This window comes from Ornithodoros turicata, chromosome 1 (assembly GCF_037126465.1).
Source record: "Ornithodoros turicata isolate Travis chromosome 1, ASM3712646v1, whole genome shotgun sequence".
Lineage (NCBI taxonomy): Eukaryota > Metazoa > Arthropoda > Arachnida > Ixodida > Argasidae > Ornithodoros > Ornithodoros turicata.
In genome coordinates, this window is record NC_088201.1 from 139940024 (window position 1) to 139959255 (window position 19232).

At 46.7% G+C, this 19232-nt stretch overlaps 1 protein-coding gene across 2 annotated transcripts in view; it reads left to right on the forward strand.

The window, feature by feature from the left end:
- Nucleotides 1-6047: 6047 nt before the first annotated feature.
- Nucleotides 6048-19232, forward strand: part of LOC135369951 (uncharacterized) — a 101540-nt gene continuing 88355 nt past the window's right edge. For both annotated transcript variants that reach the window (XM_064603561.1, XM_064603570.1), the window contains exons 1-2: nt 6048-6157; nt 9116-9189. In XM_064603561.1, the coding sequence (XP_064459631.1) occupies nt 6115-6157; nt 9116-9189 (117 nt within the window). In that variant the 5' untranslated portion in view covers nt 6048-6114. The remainder of the gene's footprint in view (nt 6158-9115; nt 9190-19232) is intronic.

Sequence of the window (19232 nt, forward strand, 5' to 3'; positions counted from 1 at the left end):
GGAAGTACCTTTTGCAGTTCTTGCACAGTTCGCGTTTGGAGTCTACAGCCTTACTTCGCTCCGCACCCAGAACTCCCTTGAGTGCAGTGACGTCCAGACCTTAAACGGCTACGAATCCGTGTTGCTTGGATAGCTTTTTCTTGTGGAGATGCGCATAATCCGCACAATACACACGTTCTGTACTGTACACGTTTTGTGCCATCACAGCTGCGTTGCACGAAGGATGACCATAAGGGAGAAAAGCCTTCAAAAATGTCTTGTCTAGATGGGCGCGTTTACCTACAGCAAAAGGATTTGCCCTGCCATAAAATCTGTCTCCGTCGAGCCACGTCCTAATGAAAATGACCATTCCCACGGTGCTGCTCCAAATACGTCGTCGTTCCGCCTAATTTTGCAATGTCACTATTCACTTTCTCTCATGAACCTCCAAGCCAACGCAAATGTAAAGGTGTGTACAAAATAAAAAGCGTTCTTTTTATTGCGAAACACAGATCACGTGTTTTGTGATGCAGCTAACGCAGCAGCGGGTGCGGAGTTACCCACGGTGCTGGCAGTCGTTTTCCATTTTGTAAGTGCGGTTCTACATTCTACCACTAAAATGGTAACTTCTACTGCATAAGTGATATCTTTTAGTCAAAATCGAAGTAGTGTTTTTGAAGAACAGGCTTACGAATACGGTGCATTTTTCCCAAGGATGGTCTATTCTATCGCATATTACATTACACCTCCGCTGTAGAGTTAACAAGAAAACAAAATACACCATTAAAAAAGGCAAGACATAAGCTTCTTTTTTGTATAAAATTTCTGAGTTCGAGATATATGTACTTTATTTGTAAACTGATTGCAAACATTGAGAGAAATCGCACTAGGTAGTATTTTTGCAATAATTTGTAAAACGAAGTACGCACAAGTTCCATAGGGTAACAATCTGTTGTGCATAGAATATGTGGGAAACTTTTACTGCGGTGCTTCTATACGTGGCGGCTAAGGCGCTCTCAAAGTGCAGGGAAAGCGTTTGGGCACGCACTGTTGCTCACGCGGCTTGACGTTCCATTGTTTTTTTTTTGTGTTTTTTTTTTCACAACCGCTGCACGTAGGACTCAAAGAGTGGTGAACTTCTTCATCACACACGCTGTACTTTCACATAAAAAAATAATGACGAATATCGAAGAACCCAAGTGGACAGCTTTGCCTGAATTGAGATGAAATCGCAAGGTTATGGACTCCACAGTCGGCCATAGAGTGTACGGAGTCCGTTGCCAAACGGACAGTTGTGTGTTTTTTTTTCCCACTAGGGAGCGTAGCGCTCATTCGACGTGATTTGGAGACATAGAGTGATTGGAATAGATGCCAATGTGCTGATCAGAGAAACCGTTTTCCGGCACAAGGAAGCCTCCGTCGGCGTAGGTGATGCGCTCTTGAGGCGCGTTTTTTCGGTTTCGGCTGATTTGCATACCGAAATTCGGGTATGCATATTTCACGCCAGGTGCTCTTTTCTACACTTTTTAGAGACGGAATGGTTTTCAACGAGGACTGTCCCCCGTTCTGTTATTTCGCTTTTGCCCAAAATTCCTTAATTAAAAAGTTAATTAATGCATTTGAGATAATTATTCACCTTGTTGCTACATATTCTCTTCCAGAGGATGTCCGCCTGACTCTATAACTCAACTGCAAGAACGACACCTGAGTTGCTGTCATAGTTTTTTTTCTTCTAAAAATTATGTGAAGGATAAAAATAAACAGCCTGCATAGCCAAAGCTTAGTCGTCTGTCTTCCATCTACCACTGTGAACCACTTTCTAGGGAGCTCCAAGGTCACCGGTTCGAGCTCGGCCGATGACGACAGCGTTGCAGGTTTTACGCGAGTGCCGTTAAATACATTTTTTTTCATGTGCTGAGATTTCGGAGCACATTCGCAGAATCCTTGGGTAGACGAAACTAATCCGCACATCTACCCCAGGGGCGTCGTTCATGATCATAGCTGTTTGGAGACTGAAAGTGACGAATTATCACCGGTATAATTAGTATCTTTAGCCTTCACACTTTCTGAGCTTCCACACCTTCGTCATTGAAGAGCCGACTTCGGGAAAGACGTTCACCGACGGCGGCTTGCCGTTCTTGCCTTCACTGGTGTGGGCTACAGCATGACCGCAGCTCAGATGAGAACAAAGGATGATTTCTGAAAATTTGTGAGCAGATCGGTTGACGTCGGGATTAGTGTGTTCCCTTTTAGCGGGCTTCAGTACTTCCAACGCATAGTAGGAGTCTACGCTAGGCTTGTTTCCGGAGTGAAACGGAATTGAGGGATCTGCGATTGACGGACGTCCTTTGTCTCCGTCCATTTTTCACGCTGTTTCTTCCGTGTTCAAGATGTTCCGGCTTGCCCATGTCACTGCCCTGACAGAAAACGTTCAAGTATATTTTGGCGAAAGAGCCTCTGGCATATAGGACATCGTCCATCGTACATTTTGAGCAGCGCACGTGGTATTCGTACTTAGCCTCCTTGTGTGCACGACATTCTATTAGGATGCACTCGATGAGTTCGTTTTGCTGACACTACCTAAATTTTGGGTTGTCGAGGGCGCCAACCTCGGGAATCTGCACTGTGTTGAGTACATATCTTGTTCTCAGCATATACGCATGGTTTTTATCTTTCTGGAGAGGTCCTCCATGAGAAGATCTAGCCGACAACTTTGCAGAATGTCGCTGATCCCAGTATGGTGCGCGGTACAAGATTGCCGGTGTCCCAGGTTCCAATCCGTGCGGCCCCAGCTGAGCTGTGTGGGTGGGTGTTTTCTATGGGCTTTGCTCGGACGCTTTAGGACAAATGTCGGCAGAGTAGTTCGACACAGATGTCGGTCTGTGAAGTCGGATAAAGACCCCTTGTCATAGTGCCTAGGATGACCGCTTTCCACGCAGAGACTGCGAGATGACGTGGGTTGGTATCCCCGCACTGTCTGGGCTGTCTGGGACGCTTTTCCTGGGTTTCCCGGCAGACTTTCCAAGCGAATATCGGCACAGTTCCCCTTGAAGTCGGCCGCATACTAACGCATACAGGACACATACTAACCTCATGTCCCCCACTCCTTCCTGCTGCCCTCTGTCCATCAGTTCACGTCTGTACGCCGCTCATGGCCACATTTGCTTCGCGGCATTAACACAGAATAAACAAAAGTACGATGCCACACCGGCAACATGCCACACCGGTGGGCGGACCCGTCTGAAATATCTCGCTACGTCCAACACATTGTGGTAGGTCACTAAGAACCCTTTTGGTGCCGTTTCCTCCCGGTGTGAGTGTAAAGGCGGAATATCATTGCAGAGCACGCTCCTGATCAACCATAATTCAGTATGCTGAGGAAAGCGCCTCAGGGCTGGAGCCGCCGATATTTTGAATCTGAATTGTTGAAAAGCCGGAGGCATATGTCGCCTGCGGACACTTTGTGTTGATTATAATTGTAAAAAAATAAGATTATACGTCTCGTCCCAAATCAGAAATGACAACACCATCATCGTGTGCAGTTTTTGGCTTGGAGCATGTTATGTAACCAACGTGGTAGTGGATGAATTAAACATGAAAGGACGAATACAGCACAAGGCTCACAACGCCCAATCGCATAATTAATTTGTATGATGGCAGTTGAAGAAAAGGTACTGGCTGTGGGATTCAACACCCTCTGATTGCCGGTCGGACATGTTAACTACCCTCCCTTCAACGTGTCGAGCCACGCTACAAAACACAGGAACACGCACTCACCCTGAACACATTCTCTGTTACATTGTTGCCTTTCACTCACGCATTTTACACAGCTGGGTGATTCCATCTCAACTCATGCAGGGTGGTCCGGATACATCAACATGCGCAGCACGCATACACACCGCAGCAATACATATTTTGGGTGTATGTGTTGTGGTCCGCCAGAAAAAAAAAATTCGGTCCCAAGCTATAGATTTTTTTGGCGCGATATGTCAGGTACAGTGGCTTTCAGTGCGCATAAACATGGCGGTTGTGAAGGTCGTAGCTAATGGCCGAATGACGCGGTCGACACTGCAAGGACATTTCTGAGTGCATCCTCGGAAAAGGGTTACTGAACGGAGGGGAAACAGGAGGGAAACGTGACCTGGGGGAAAACAAGGAACCCCAGTGCAACGTCCAGACGACGACAGCGCCATGGTTTAGCGCTGGCAAAGCTACGGGTCTCGCAGTGCAATCAGTCATGGTTTGCAAATCTCATAGTCCGCCGTAGCGGACAGACAATCAGGATATTCCCCGTCCACTCGCGGCCGAGCGCTAATCTCACTTCAGCCAAGGACGCCGGAGTCACAACAACGTTATTGTTCAACCCAGTAAAGGAACCGCGACGTTGGGCGCGGCCTTTATAAGGATACGGCAGCAAGAGGGAAAGGGACTCGGGCAGCGGGGACTCTACCAGTCCACATCTCCATTTTTCGCCAGCCGAATTTTGACCAACATGCAAATAACAGTGTGTATGATAACTTGTAAATAAACCCTCGCATATCACGGCAACCTAGTCTGGGCTCCAGTCAGTGAGAGGCAGCAGGAACAACATATCCGGGCCCGGGAACGACGAAAAGGTCGACCAACTCGGACGAGCGTCAACATCGTCGGGGACTCCGGAGGATCAAGCACAACAAGGCTTCTTCTACTGCGGGTCAATTCTATTTTGATATTCAATTAAAAATCGCCAAAGTTGTAACAAAATTCAGATTTTGGCCATATTTGTCTTTGCGCTGTACCGCTCTTATACACCCCATTGAGATATATGATGTACCGGCGTGTAGGTCGAAACGTGCTCATTAAACTAATGTCAACTTTGCATGTCTGTACCTTGCCTTCTTTCGGCAAGGCGGTGTAGAGTACAGCTATGCTTTCAAAAGTCTTTTGCACGCTTTTTGCAAGAGTTTTTTGCACGCTCGTTTCTCAAGCACCCGACCTCTGATTTCCTTAATATTTTGTAGTTACATAGCCCAGGCTATAACCTACATGTGTCCGCAAAACGAGAGGTTCTCTTTCAGCAAAACTCGGGATAGCGCGCAACAAACGTGGACTGCGGAGCACACAATGTACATCTCGAGCGATAGAACCACGCCGCAGAGTTAACATGATTAGTGGCGTCTGTTATTGCCGACCCCTCAGGCCTTGAATGACAGTGCTCAGGATGCAGGCATATCGCAAATCCCGTCAGAGCAATATATCTTGAGTATGTCTGACTCGTTTTTCCCACAGTCGAATCTCAATGCCCTTCACGTGAAGTTCAGCGAAGTTCTGAGTCGGTGGCTTGTGTTTCCGACATGAACCCCAAGTACAGTATGGATCGCGTGTACTGTGACCACTATGCGGTGCTATGACAGCCATGTTAAGCCAAAAAATCGAGAGATCTACGCTTCTGTTTTTAGAAGCAAGTTCCCTAGAAACGTACCGGGCCTAAAAGAAGGAAGAATGGAAGGCAGTGCGAGCGGCCGTCGGAATCTATTTAAATGAAATCAATCCAGAATGCACTGCGCATTCAAGTACGAATTTCATCATACAATACTTAAGGCACGGGATAACAACGCTCACGTAGCTTTATATTCAAATACGGCGCAGATTGAACGATCTTATTTCAAAATGAGCGTGACTACATAATGCTGAAGGCCATGCTACAACCAATTTGATACATACGCTTCATACTCCGTCATATAAGATCAAGTAAGCTGTCGTTTTCAACACGAATGAACTACGAAATTTTAAAGGCAAAGGTATACCAACAACCACTAGAATGCTTTAAATTGCGTCACATCCCAGAGCACAACCCTTTCGAACACGAAATCCATTGTACAATATCTAGAGCACGGGATAACAAGCTCGCATAGGCTTTGTACCCAGTCACATCAGATGGACCACGCTGTCTTTTTCAACAGAAATTCGATTATTGAGCGTTAGTCAGCGCTGTAGCAGACATTGCACAGCTGCAGTCTGTGGAAATGACGATATTTTGAAATGCTGCAAATAAGGAAAAGAACATTTGGAAAGAGCGCATCAGAAAACCGAAGGTATTACACACCCTTGATTTGCAAGAACGCACTCACGTGTGGTGACGGTTAAGGGGACATCATGTCAGTGATCATAGTGTTCGCTCTCCTCGCAGCTCTCCTAGGTAAGGAATGTTTATAAGGTTCATTACAGTCTCTCTTGAACGAACGGCACGCGTTTGACGTAGAACTTGACATCCAGACCAGAAACAGTTTGCAAATATGTGGCGTCAGCGAAACAACGACTTATTTGCCCTGCCTGCAAAGTAGCATATCAAGCCTTGAGAGCTCACATTAATATATATGAGAAGACTTACGATTTAGTGAACGAGTGCTTGACAGTTGAAGCGCACTTGGTCACGTGCAAGAATGCAATAAAATTGGGAAACTTGGAACCAACGTAGACAAGCTCCAGGCGGCACATTTGTCTTGACGAGGTGCGATTGACCATTCGCATATACATCCGGACGCATAAATTCTCCCAAAGATTTGCTTATGAAGTCGCGTCGAATGCGGCTCCTCAACTCGAGCTCGCCTGTCCTTCAAATGACGCATGCAATAGATACTACTCCGGTGCGTTGGCACGGTGAAACACATGTCATCCAGATTGTGCGTCTGTCATCCGAAGTTGTTCAAATGTGTTGCCATCTGATGTATTAGATAAAAACTCAACCTTAAAGAAAATGTAACTCATCTGCTTAGCCAGACTTCTAAGACCCAAGCATCACAAAACTCGAATTGCCGTAGTGCGGCGTGCTAGTTATTGGGGTTCTTACGAGATGTCCACCTGCGTGCCTATAATTGGAATGTTCTTCAACGCCCCCAGTAGAGCACAGATACCATATGGTTCCCATAACAGCAGTAGTATCAGCGATGTTAAAGCGACCCAGTGCCAGCACCTGGTGCATAGTGGTTAGGATGACCTCTTTCCACGCCGAGACTGCGAGGTGACGCGGATTCGAGTCCCCGCACCGGAAGTACTCTCTGGGGTTTTCCGGAAGACTTTCCAGACGAATGTCGGCACACGTCAACCTGAAGTTAGCCCAGAAAGCATACTAACCCCCCTAACCCCTACTTCTCCGTGCTGTCATCGCTGCATCCACATCTGTACGGCGCTCATAGCCCCAGTTGCTTCACAGCGCTAACACGTAACAAAAAGAAGCACTACCCAGAATTTGACAGCAATTGGCGGCAAAAGGTGGCCTATTAAGACTAAAATTCCTTCATAGCTTAAGAGACAAAATTTGCAACATATTTATTTATTTATATAGATGTTTTTTTGCGCTTGAGAATGGCCTCCAACGAATGCCGATATATTTTACGTTAAGGGAAGAGCCGCGGGACGAGAGCCCTCGCCATTTCGAACAGACTATGTTCTTCTGGACACAACAATTGGCACATGATATTTAAATGTTAGGGAAACGTGTCAAAGGTTTCGTGGGTATTGAAAGTCACCAGCTCCAGTGTATAGGAAAAATGCAACAACTCAGGAGAAGAGCCTTCGTCCCTGCGACGCTTTTCACAGGGGCGGACGTGGGCTAAGGTATGTGAATGCCTCTTTTCAAGAAAACTGGCTAGAAAGATGACAAAGTCAATGGTTGTATGAGGAAGTTTCCGCAGCATGTGAACTCGTGGCCTTTTAATGCATATATTCATAATGAATTTTCTAGTAACCTGCGAGGATAAACCCGCTATTACTCGCGAAGAGAGGTGCGCAAATATATTACTGTCAGATTATAGGATATTAACATTGGTGAAAAATATACGACGAAATCAACGTCTACCTTAAAGGTCAGCTCCTGCGGCGGTCTAACTCTACGTCCCTGAAGTTCTGAGAAGTCGTTTCCCCAGATGCCATCATTGCACTTCTATGCGACGTCTCTGCCCACTCTTCTCGACCTTTTGCTCACCGGGCATTCGTGCTTCTATCAAACTCGTTACCGACCGATCCAGCTGTCCTGGCGTTCGCAAGGATACCCGCCATCAGCGATACGCTGCTACATTTCTTACAACTGGCACAGCCCGTTTAGAGGTAGTACAGTCGAAGTTGTAACAGATCCCGACCTCCAGCTTCAGAGCCATCGCCGCATTTATGAGGCTTTTGGGCACATCTCGCCTCTATAGAACGTGTACCACCCTGTTTCGAGCGGTTTGCCTATGGCCCACTCCTGTGGGCCATAAGCACCTCTATAACATCTCCTACCCCACCCCCGAGACTGAAAACCTGCCCTTCGTGTTCCTCGGCACCCGAGCCACTGTTAAGACAGACCTCGCCTGATCCATCGCCGAGCTGGTGCACCGCCGTGACGGCGACCTGAGCTGTATGCTCAGCTCTCCGTCTTCCGGTTGACATTTTCAAGCCTGCGCCGTTCCCTCAACCCTTCCGACTACCAGCATGATTTCAGAGAAGCCTTCTGGCGCCTTCGGTCAAGGCCAACTCCAGTCGTTCCCAGCTTTGCTTCATATGTCTCTGCGACCTTTCACGTGGCCTCCCGCCTTTTCGTGGATACGAATTTTGTGTGATGCGCACCCCAGCCCCCGTACTTCGGTCCCCACAATGTTCTACGCCGTTTCGTCCGCACCTTCGTCGTCTATCTGAACGGCCGCGAAGAAACAGTTGCTATAGCCCGCTTGAAGCTCGCCTACGTTGAAGGCGGACTTGAGCTCCCTAAGCCTCATGTCTATTTCATGGGGCCCTCGCTGCAACTAAGCCCCGTTCATAATATCAACGTTAGACCCAAGAAGGTTACCTGGAGCGATTTATCCCCCCCCCTCCTCCCAGCACCTGTAACAGCAGTGGGGAGGTACCTGCTGTGCGCGACGGCGACGCCGCTGCCCAAGAGGCCAGAAGATTTCATCCGATTCGCGCTGCTATTGAATTAAGGAGTTAGTAAGCTGACGCCACCCAGATTGATTGTCCCTTTTTTTTTAAGCTAGCACATAACCTCGCGAAATCACCCTAGGTAGCCTGACATGCAAATGTGAAGCTGACATATTTATGTCGCTGCGGTTTTTACTCTTATGTCTTTTTAAGAACGGAAACCGCGGCCTTGTCTCTGAATAAGTGAAAAATCATCCTGCAGGGGATCCGGTCAACGGATGCATCAAATATGCATGCACAGAGGATGAGATCATCCTCCTGAAAGACCGCATAAAGGCAAGTACATTTTTTCGCATACTTCCTGAACGAGCAAACAGCGAGGAAAACAGCACAATTCGTGTGGTCAAGTACACTCCCAGATGAAAAATTTTCCAACTGGGACCAGTTCAAACTGTTTTATTGAACTGCTCCCAGTTTGAACTGGGACCAGTTCAAAACCAGTTGTCAGCTGGTCCCAGCTTGAAGTGGGACCAGTTCAAAAACCAGTTTGCAACTGGTCGTACCTTGAACTGGTCCCAGTTCAAAATACCAGCTTGCAACTGGTCGCAGCCGAAGTAGCAACGTTTCTCCTCCAAGCGGAACTGAGCCACTCGGGAGCTTATTTGGGCCGCCATGATGAAACCCACAGATGCATGATACTGAAATAAACATGAATTATTTTATTGTGCACTTCTGAAACAAACATTTTGTATTTCACGATGCAGTTTCTCACCGACTTTACGAAACGGTTGAGGAAAACAGGAAGCCTTCCAGGCAGCCGTGGAAGTCGTCATCAGTTGGTTTTCTACCTATAGACCTGCAGGAGACTGTATCATTACTAATTCATTTAGTTCACTACACACATATGCCACAGACACTCACCTTTCCTGTGTATCCCCCCTTACAGGAGACGCTTGCGGAGTCCGACATATTGCTCTGTGAAGCGCAATATTATCACCAAAACATTAATTGAAAGGCACAACTACACCACAACGCACTCACATGCTTTTCGGACCCCCGTCACGAGTACTCTGGTGAGCTATGCGGGTTCTAGAGCAACCCGTGTTTTCCGTGTGAAGGACCTGGAACACGAAAATGACGTGCATCAAAAGCGGGAACGCGCAGACTAACGACACATGATGATTAAAAGAACGAGAAACCAAGAGACACGTTTCACAACGTACGGTGTGCAAAAAGTTGCTTTATTAACGTTAAAATCGCATTCGCATAAACCGGGTGTTAGTCGTGAAAGGAACGCGTCCTTATGTTCTCGTGGAACACACTGGGGAGACAAACCTTACATGCAATAGGACGGTACCATTATTGATATTTCCACTTTGTTCACAGGAAGAAAAAAACACTTAAGCATAGTACTCACGATGAAGCGGTCTTCGCAGCTGCAGCAGAGCCGCAATCGCATGACACCTCTCTGGTCGTACTGAAGCCGATGACGCTCACTGTAATTTATATTGTCGCATGTCACGCTAATAACATTAAGAGCAAAAATGTCACTTGGGCATGCTGAGACGAACGCCAAAAGTCAAAACACGGCAGACAAGTGCGAACGCTGCATCTGGAAGCAGCAAGCGACCGTTACACCTTGTTCAAACGCGTCATTCATCAGGGGAGCAGGAACGCGCAAAATATGCAAATATAATAATTTGAAATTAGCTTTTGTTGGTATTAGCGTACCTTCCAAAAATAGAAATATGATTTTTTTTTCTATAAAGTTGCTTTCCGACCGCTCCCACATCTTTGTTTCATAATCTTCTATTACTACAAACCTATCCCGGAACCCAAACCAAAACTTCCCCCAAATATGTCAGCTAGTCGTGCTTGAACTGGCACCACTTCACTTTCCAGTTGCCTCCTTTACCTTGAACTGGTACCAGCTCATGTCCAGTTGCCACCACCCCAGCTTGAAGTGGTACCACTTCATGTCCAGTTGCCACCAGCCCAGTTTGAACTGGTACTAGTTCATGTCCAGTTGCCACCAGCCAGCTTGAACTGGTACCACTTCACTTTCTAGTTGCCACCTGCCCAGCTTGAACTGGTGCCAGTTCATGTCCAGCTGCCACCAGCCCAGTTTGAACTGGTACCAGTTCATGCCCAGTTGCCACCAGCCCAGCTTGAACTGGTACCACTTCACTTTCGAGTTGCACCAGGCCAGCTTGAACTGGTACCACTTTAGTTTTCAGTTGCCACCAGTTTGATCCCACTTGGTTCCACTTCATGACCAGTTGGAGGCAACTGGGAACAAACTGGTACCAGTTGACTTCCCAGTTCATTTTTTCGCCTGGGCTACGTGACTCAGATTTCTAATCTGGGTCAAGAATGGATCACTGATAGATCGTAAAATAAATAGGGATCAGCCCCCGGTCGCAGTGAAACACACTTGTTTGTAATTTGCACAGTGCGCAATTTTATTTCTGTGCCTGCTTTTGAAACAAATAGAAAGTAATGTCATTCACTGATAGGCGAGCTCCTCAACACTGTCTGTTTCCGAATAACCTGCTCCACTTCCATCCCAAGTATAAATGTTAAGACCTGTGGATGGGCACGAACACAACATATTCAGGTTCGTGCTAGCACGATACACCTTCGTAGCGCAGAGTAGACAATGCGGAAGAAGAGCTCCCATTAGGCAACGCAAGTGAGAGAATGAGCACTTCATATGGAAGCCAACATCACAGAAAACATTGCTTTATCATTAACTGGGTACGTAAATCTTAAATAAAGAAGAGATTCTTAATCAGTGAAATGGGAATCAAGTAGTACACGTCTTACGGTAACGCTTCCAAGCTCGCTGTACGTAACCACAACCCCCCGACAGATCACCAGAAATTCCTCTTTGTAGAACGCACTAACAGCGAAGAAATAGTGGGTTGATATAAAACAAACACGTGAAACCTTCTCACTGCTTAGCATTGTACAATCATCTCAGCGGATTTGTGTACTGCACACCTTGCGCTTTTTGGTGTATCTGGTCGACTTTTCAGGAGGCTCCACGATTTCCTTACGAACCGGACTGCCCGCACATCCCACGGCCAAAGCCATACAGAACTCGTTCATCAAGGCGTACCCCAAGGAAGCATTCTGAGTCCTACACTCTTTACAGTGGTAATGGCAGGCCTAAAATCGATAATTCCTCGCAAAGTGGCATTTCTGTGTATGCCGACGACGTTGCCCTTTGGACAGAAGGCAAGTCACGACTAGCCATTCAGCGCCGTTTGCAGCTAGCCTTAAATACTGTCTGTACCTCACGCGACTTGGGATGGAGGTCTCGCCGGAAAAGTGCGTCGAGCTTCCTTTCACCCGCAAGGTTATGAGAAATTTCCCTCTTTGGGGTAGTCCAAAAAAGCTCGAGCCTGTACGTTCGCATCGCTTCCTTGGTGTGGTCATGGACTCGGACTTGCGCTGGGCTCGCCACATTAAGCAACTTGAAACCAAAGTGCAGTGATGGCTTCATGCATTTCAACATCTTTCTGGCTTAGGATGGGGCTGTGATCAGCGCTCCTGGCTTTGGTGAGGGCAACTGTGCTTTACAGCCTTCCAATCTTGCACAGGATTTCCACAACGTCATTAAATACCCTACGGACACTGTTCGCCCGAAGCCGTCGTCGCTGCCTGGCTTCCACGAATGGCTGAAACATGGCAAGTTCTGGCTGAAGCTGGTGAACCAGCGATACGCCCCCACCGCCGCCACTCGGCAAGTTCTTTTAACCAACTCGACGTTTTGCGAAGGTTCACGAGATCATTGTCGGACGTTTACCATCCTGCATTAGCAACTGCTACCTGCTCACTTGCGTTGATCGTATTTACCCGGTGGCCAGAAGCGTCCCCCATGCCAGACAGCACAGCTGAAACCGTGGCTGCTACATTTCTTACAACCTTCATTGACCGTTTTGAGGTAGTACAGGCGAAGTTGTAACAGATCCCGACCTCCAGCTTGAGAGCCGTCTATTAAATACGAATAAATACGAATCTCCCGGTGGAGGTTCTTCGTGAGCGTGAAACGGCTCGACACTTCCTGCATTTGCGTGCGCACATTCCCCGTCACCCACTCCTCAGGAACATTCGATTACGTCCTGAAAGTGATTTGCATTGCGTACCGCAGAGGGCACGCGAGGCTCCCACTGCCTTCATAGCTAAGGACGTCACACCGCCAGACGCCCCCTGGACTCTGACTGTGCCACCCACCTTCGTACGTCTTCCGTACCTCCAGGAACGAAGGGATCAGGTTCCTCCTCAAGTCCTTCGAGCCCATTTTTATGCTCTAGTAGACGGGAGGTTTTCTACCTCTGCCGCAGCATACACCGATGGCGCATCTCGAAATGGCAAGTCCGCCTCTGCATTCGTCATCCCGTCCGGGGGCGTAGTGGATGGACGTCGTCTTTCGCATTAAACTTCATCCACTGCTGCGGAACTATATGCTCTAATTTTCTTTCTGCAGCACATCGTTGACTTTACCCCGCGGGAATGAGTCGTGTTCACTGATTATGCGCTGCAAGCAATTCTGGCATCCGCACCGTTGTGTTGGATGTGTTAAGACTACGGTCCCACTTTCTCCCTTCCTTATCACGTCGAAAAAGCTGCTACCACGCGGCGCCACCATCCCTATCTAGTCGATTGGTCTCCAGCAGCAGCTCGGCTTTCTCTAAACAAGTTCCCTACAAAATTCGTACTCCCAAAATAGCCCTTCGGACTTGGGCTACCCACGAGCCTTATCCCTTCACAAAGGCTAGAGTCAAGGGCGTTGGCAGATGGAAGGAACGTTTCATGGAAGGTTTTCGGGATCGTGCAATGCGAAGGACCAGAATACTTCACACTGAGGCTGTCTCACACCCTATGCCTCATGTAATTTTATCAATTGCTAAAAAAAAAAAAAAAAAAAAAGCGCATCACCACGATTTGCCATTTGTTGTTCTCTCTCTTTCCTTTGTTTTTCTTCTTGCCAGAAAAAAGGATTTTTCCGACATACTCTATTCAATATCAAAAAGCGCGACAGTAACTTTTCAACAAAGAAAGAGGACTAGTAAGAGAGAGAGAGACAAATGCGTAATACGTCGAAGCTCGAAAACAATTGACCTGTTCTCTTGATGCTTTTTTTTTCACTGATGTTTCAGACACCTGTTTTGCTTGTTACCTTGCTTGCTTCAGCAATGAGATATTAGTGAGTCTTCCTCGTGTGGCTGCTTGATATAATTTGGAGGCGAACGTCAGTTTTTACGCCCTTTTTCATATGATTTTTAGCTATAACCGTCCAAGCGGGAAATGTACTTTGTACTAGGCGTGGAAAACCCTATACGCACTTTCTATTTATGACAAAACGAAGAGTACATGTTGACTCGGCAAGTTTAGAAGTTTCCCTATTATATTCCCTACAGACGAATGTCGTTGACCACACATTTTCCGTGACGCGCTTTTTCTATTAATTTCTTTTATAATTTCGACGTTGTTAGTGAATCACTCTGTGCGAGTAGTGCACAACGCGTAAAACAGTTGAATAGCAGGCTGCATATTCATGCCACCGCTCTTTCGCAGACTTGATGACTGTACATTTGTCGGCATTTATTTGGCTGTCCCACCACATTTTCGTCATTCCTTGCCTTGAGGCGCAATAAGCCAGGACGCTGTGTAAGCGCCCCTGTCTCGCATTTTACCTTCGGTGTCTGTCTTTCTCTTTCATTTTCTCAAACATGACAACGGTTTGGAAAGCCATTGAACTCAGCTGGACAATGTGCGCGGAACTACCTTCCAGAGAGCTCGATCTCCATGAAGATTACCAGGAGTTGATCCAACAAGATGAACCGTTTCATGGGAGAGTCCCAAAGCTCAAGTACCCGTGTCCGTGTAGTTGAAAATTTATAAGACATATTCATGTTAAAACCTGACGGAAAACCTACTGGAACACTTTGTTTATGTGGTGCACTTGTTTCATAAAAAAGAACGCGCACAACGATTGGCCGGTCACAGGCACGTATGGTCGCTGTGCTGTCTGGGGTTTTTCCTGGGTTTTCCTCAGACGCTTTCAGACATATGTTGGCACAGTTCCCCTAGAAGTCGGCCCAGGACGCACATTTCCCCAGGGCGTCAGTCGTGACGTTGCCCACATACGTGAGGCCGACAACGGCAAGCCCTTTCACCATCACCACCACCACCACAGATACATACATCTTTCTGTCACTGCTGGAAAGGGCTAATCTGCTAAAGCGTTACGTTACTGCAATAACTTCTGTGATTGCAATAAAATGTGCGAAAGGTACAACAGCATGCGCATACGTGGTTAGACAAGACTGTGTGTTGCTATATGCGTACGAATAGGTGACCGGTAAAATGAGAAGGTAGTGACGACAGACGCGGAGAACCGCCATGATGCTTTGCGGATCCGGTTCTAATCGTAGCAGAATCCAGCATAAGCGAACGCTAATGCTGGATGCTGCTTTCACACAAAAGAGGGTTCACGTTTCTCTGGTACATTGGAACCCAAGCAGACTGCTACAGTGAGCTGTGGCAACAAACAGGAATGACGAGAATGCTTTGGATGCCGCCCGTCGTGCAAGGGGTGTGTGACTTTTGTTACAGGTAACACTGCATTGTCTGCTGCTCGTTTGTGGAAATATACTATATGGAGTTACATTTTGCAGGCTCCCCTTTAAATGAACTTTCTCACGTCGACTAAAGTGTTTCACTAAACGATCACCAAACTAAGGGCAAAACTGGCAAGGTGAGTGTCGTGTTACGGGGCCTATTTCGACATGAAATGCCTTTACTTTATTTTATTGGAGTTTAGTTGCGGGTTGCGGATATCACTTGTAGCAGGTATCAACGGTATGAAGACGAAGACTGAAAAGCGAAGAATGTTGTACCTACACAGGACACGCCCACAGAGTACGAGCAATAGGTTGCGGCCACCGTCGTCGTCGGCTGAGATATAGGAAGAACACGGGAGTATGCAAATGTAGCAGTGAGCCAAAAGTCTGGTACAGGTAAGACCTAATTCAGACTTTGGCCTCTAGCTCCATCCTTTACACTGTCTTGTATTCTGATCATTGCAGCTGTACCAGAAATATGGCATCAGAAAACACCCTTCTCACGGAGCTGCAATAAAACTCATCCCTGGAAAGCAAATTGTCTGATTATAATGACATCGGCAGAATGAAAGAGAAGTTTCTTCTCCGTGCAGGTGGAGGGAAAAGAGGCATTCCTCCATTGCCTTCACCCCCATGTACTCTCCTCAGGTGTTGCAAATTCAATTTATCTTGTGCTTCTGACCACCGTTGTTGCAGTCCTGCCACATCCTCGAAGGACGTTTCCTTTCCAGATACTCATATTCCTGATGAAGCTGCGGCTTTACACTGTGCCAACAGACCAACACATTGGTAGATTCCTGCCCTTGATTAACTAATGCCTTCCAATGTGTGTTGAGCAAGGTTTCACAACAGCTCTAATATGTGTACTAGAGTGAGGTCAGCAGTGACATCAGGCATCATGTGTGAAAAATCAAATGTTCTCACTTTAATAGTTACAATGTCTATGAACAAGTTTACAATTGGCTGTCTCCATCGTCATCAGCACGATTGCACATTCTACAAACTGTTGTGATATTAAAATGTTCACTTTGTGTTCTTCGGTGTTCTCCGTGATCCAGTGCACATTACACAGGGTGAAATTTGCTTAGAAAAATAGCCAGTTTGCTTTTAGAAAATTAGCATAATTTGTGATGTCAAGGATGAGACCATATCGATCCACATGAAGCAATAGATAGTGTGCTTGAACGCTTTGGCGGAACACCGTAGGGGTAAGTCTGGAAATCTCATTAGTCCAGAGGATCAAAGTATTGCATAGATCCTTCACAGATGCCGTTATCATGCACCTTCAGTGAGGATACCACAGTTCAGCCTTCGCTTGCATGGCAAATTCAATTGCAGCGGAGTCTTGCAGTGTAATATGAAGACACCTCATCACAAAAGTCCGCTGAGACAGGCTCACTTCACCTTTCGTGACGATTATTATTGTACTTGTCATTGCAATAGTGTGCACTTTGCCTGAAAAACCACCCTGTTGATGAAACCAAACTGACGTATGTATTCCCGCAGCATACTGCATAAATGGGCGGTTGTCATGATACCTGCTTTAACATAAAAATAGGTTTCCAAACATTTGTGTGCTTCCATATAGCTTTTCTATATGTTAGATTGAATAAATAGGCCTTCGGGTGGTCAAGTGCCTTGCTGTCATGATAGCATTCCCTTGTAATATCTAAAAATAAGCAGTAAAACGTATATCAGTATGTTAAACACAATTCTCGCCAACGATGTGGCGCGTATGTTTTCCTAAAGGTCGGGAAAAAAAAGAACGGCGAGAAAGGAATAATCCGGTAACAATGCAAAAAAAAAAACAGGCAATATAACAAGTGAGCGCGTATCTCTTCAAGTAACACGTTCTCTCCGCAACATATGATCGAGTAAACATATTGAAACGTGTTTAATACCGGAGTACATCTAACACGAACTGTCGCATATGCCCTATACTGACACTTGAGCAGTTATCTAGCGTACTGCGTGTTCGTGCACAAACGATTCTCGTTCAAATGCGTCGCTGTTACACCTGTCGCCTTATTGAAGTGCACCATGCAGTTTCTTTACTGACGTAACTAATTAAAAAAAGAAAACTCCCGTATAGGCGAGGTGAACCACTTTCGTACTCCTTTGTTTCAGGATGTGTACTCGTATATCGCGCACGTATAGACAAAAGTCTCGCATGATATCAGTCTCACAAAGCTCAAATTACAGTCGTTGTTGCGTGAAAGTTAACTAGCAATAATAATCTGAAGAACATCGTTTTTCTTGCAATTTTTTTAATTTTTTTTTCGTGTTCTTGCATCCCTCGCCATAGCCATCGTGTAGGCGTCGACTGCTCGCTGTGAACCGGAAGTCTGGCCTTCCCATCGTGCTTAGAAATTACCGGTCACCTATTGGTATGCCTGTTCCTGCGACAATACAGGTAGTGTAATATATAATGATATATGATATGAAATATAATACATTCTTAGCCAGGCGTTTGCTGTCTAGGTCCAATCACGGATGGAATTTGTTCTCTATGAATGAATACAGTATAGAATTGTGCCGTATGTATCAGAAAAGTAGCCAGAAAAAAATGGGGGGGGGGGGTTAACGGATTTGGCATCCATTGCCGTCTCCGAAATGAACTGCCAAAGGTACGGTTTCAAAGAGGGGGGGGGGGTTGAGCACCTCAACCCTCTGGCTACGCCACTGGCATGGATACGCGAATACTGAGAAATACCGTGAAAAGAATCAGTGTTTCTCGCGACTGAGAGACAAAGCCAACCACAAGCTCAAGAGTAAACTGCTCGAAGTACAAGTAGTTCTCAGGTACATCTCCCGCACACTGTGTGTGTACTGAAATGACCTCGGTAAATGAATAGGTAAAAATGTTACAGTATCTGCAAGAAATAATGAATGCGGGAAAGTCCTTTCTCTCAACTCGCTGACACTTTGATGGATAAAAATTGAAAAGAAAATACAGTATGAGTGTTTCCTTTCTGTAGCTGCATCAATCTCAAATAAGTTCATAAGAACAGGAAGTCATCCGTGAACATATTTATTGGTAACACCTATTTACAACACGATACAGGAATAATAATAATGCGGCACAGGAAATACTATTTCCAACACTATGACAATTACAAAAAACACAAATGAAATGGTATTTACAGTTATACACGTTATTTACAATTATATACAGTATGTACAATTACGTAAGATATTTGCAATGTTCCTGCTCTGGCACTGATGCGGGTGTACTGCCTCCTGGCAGGCTGGCGATCACGGGTCCTGCCGCGTCTTCTTTTGTGGCCGCGGTTCAGCGGAAATGCCTGGGCGCCAGACGATACGAGGATCTCCTCGAAGCGGCCACTGAAGAGGCTCCCTTCTGCTTGGTTACCACGGAACTGGGTTTCTGTGGGCTCCATCATCGGTGCCAAGGCAGCAAGGATCCTCATGCGGTGCTCAGAGGCCAGTTTTGCCGCGGCCAGACCAATGTAGTCGACCGCGGCATCAATGTGGTTGGCGATATCACCCGCGGATAGCTGCCGATCGCTCAATTCTCTAAGGAGCGCAGCAAGCGGATTGATGGCCGCCGTAACAGAGCCCTCGATGATCCAGAGGGCTCTATCGGAGGCCGTCACTCCCGGCAGGTTCCGTGCTCTGGCGAGGACGTCCACTCGACCGTCCACAATCGCCGGCCTCGCGAACGTCCACGGTACCTGCAGGAAGGTCTCTTTGGTCCTCAGGCCTCCAGTGCCCCCAGATGAAGTT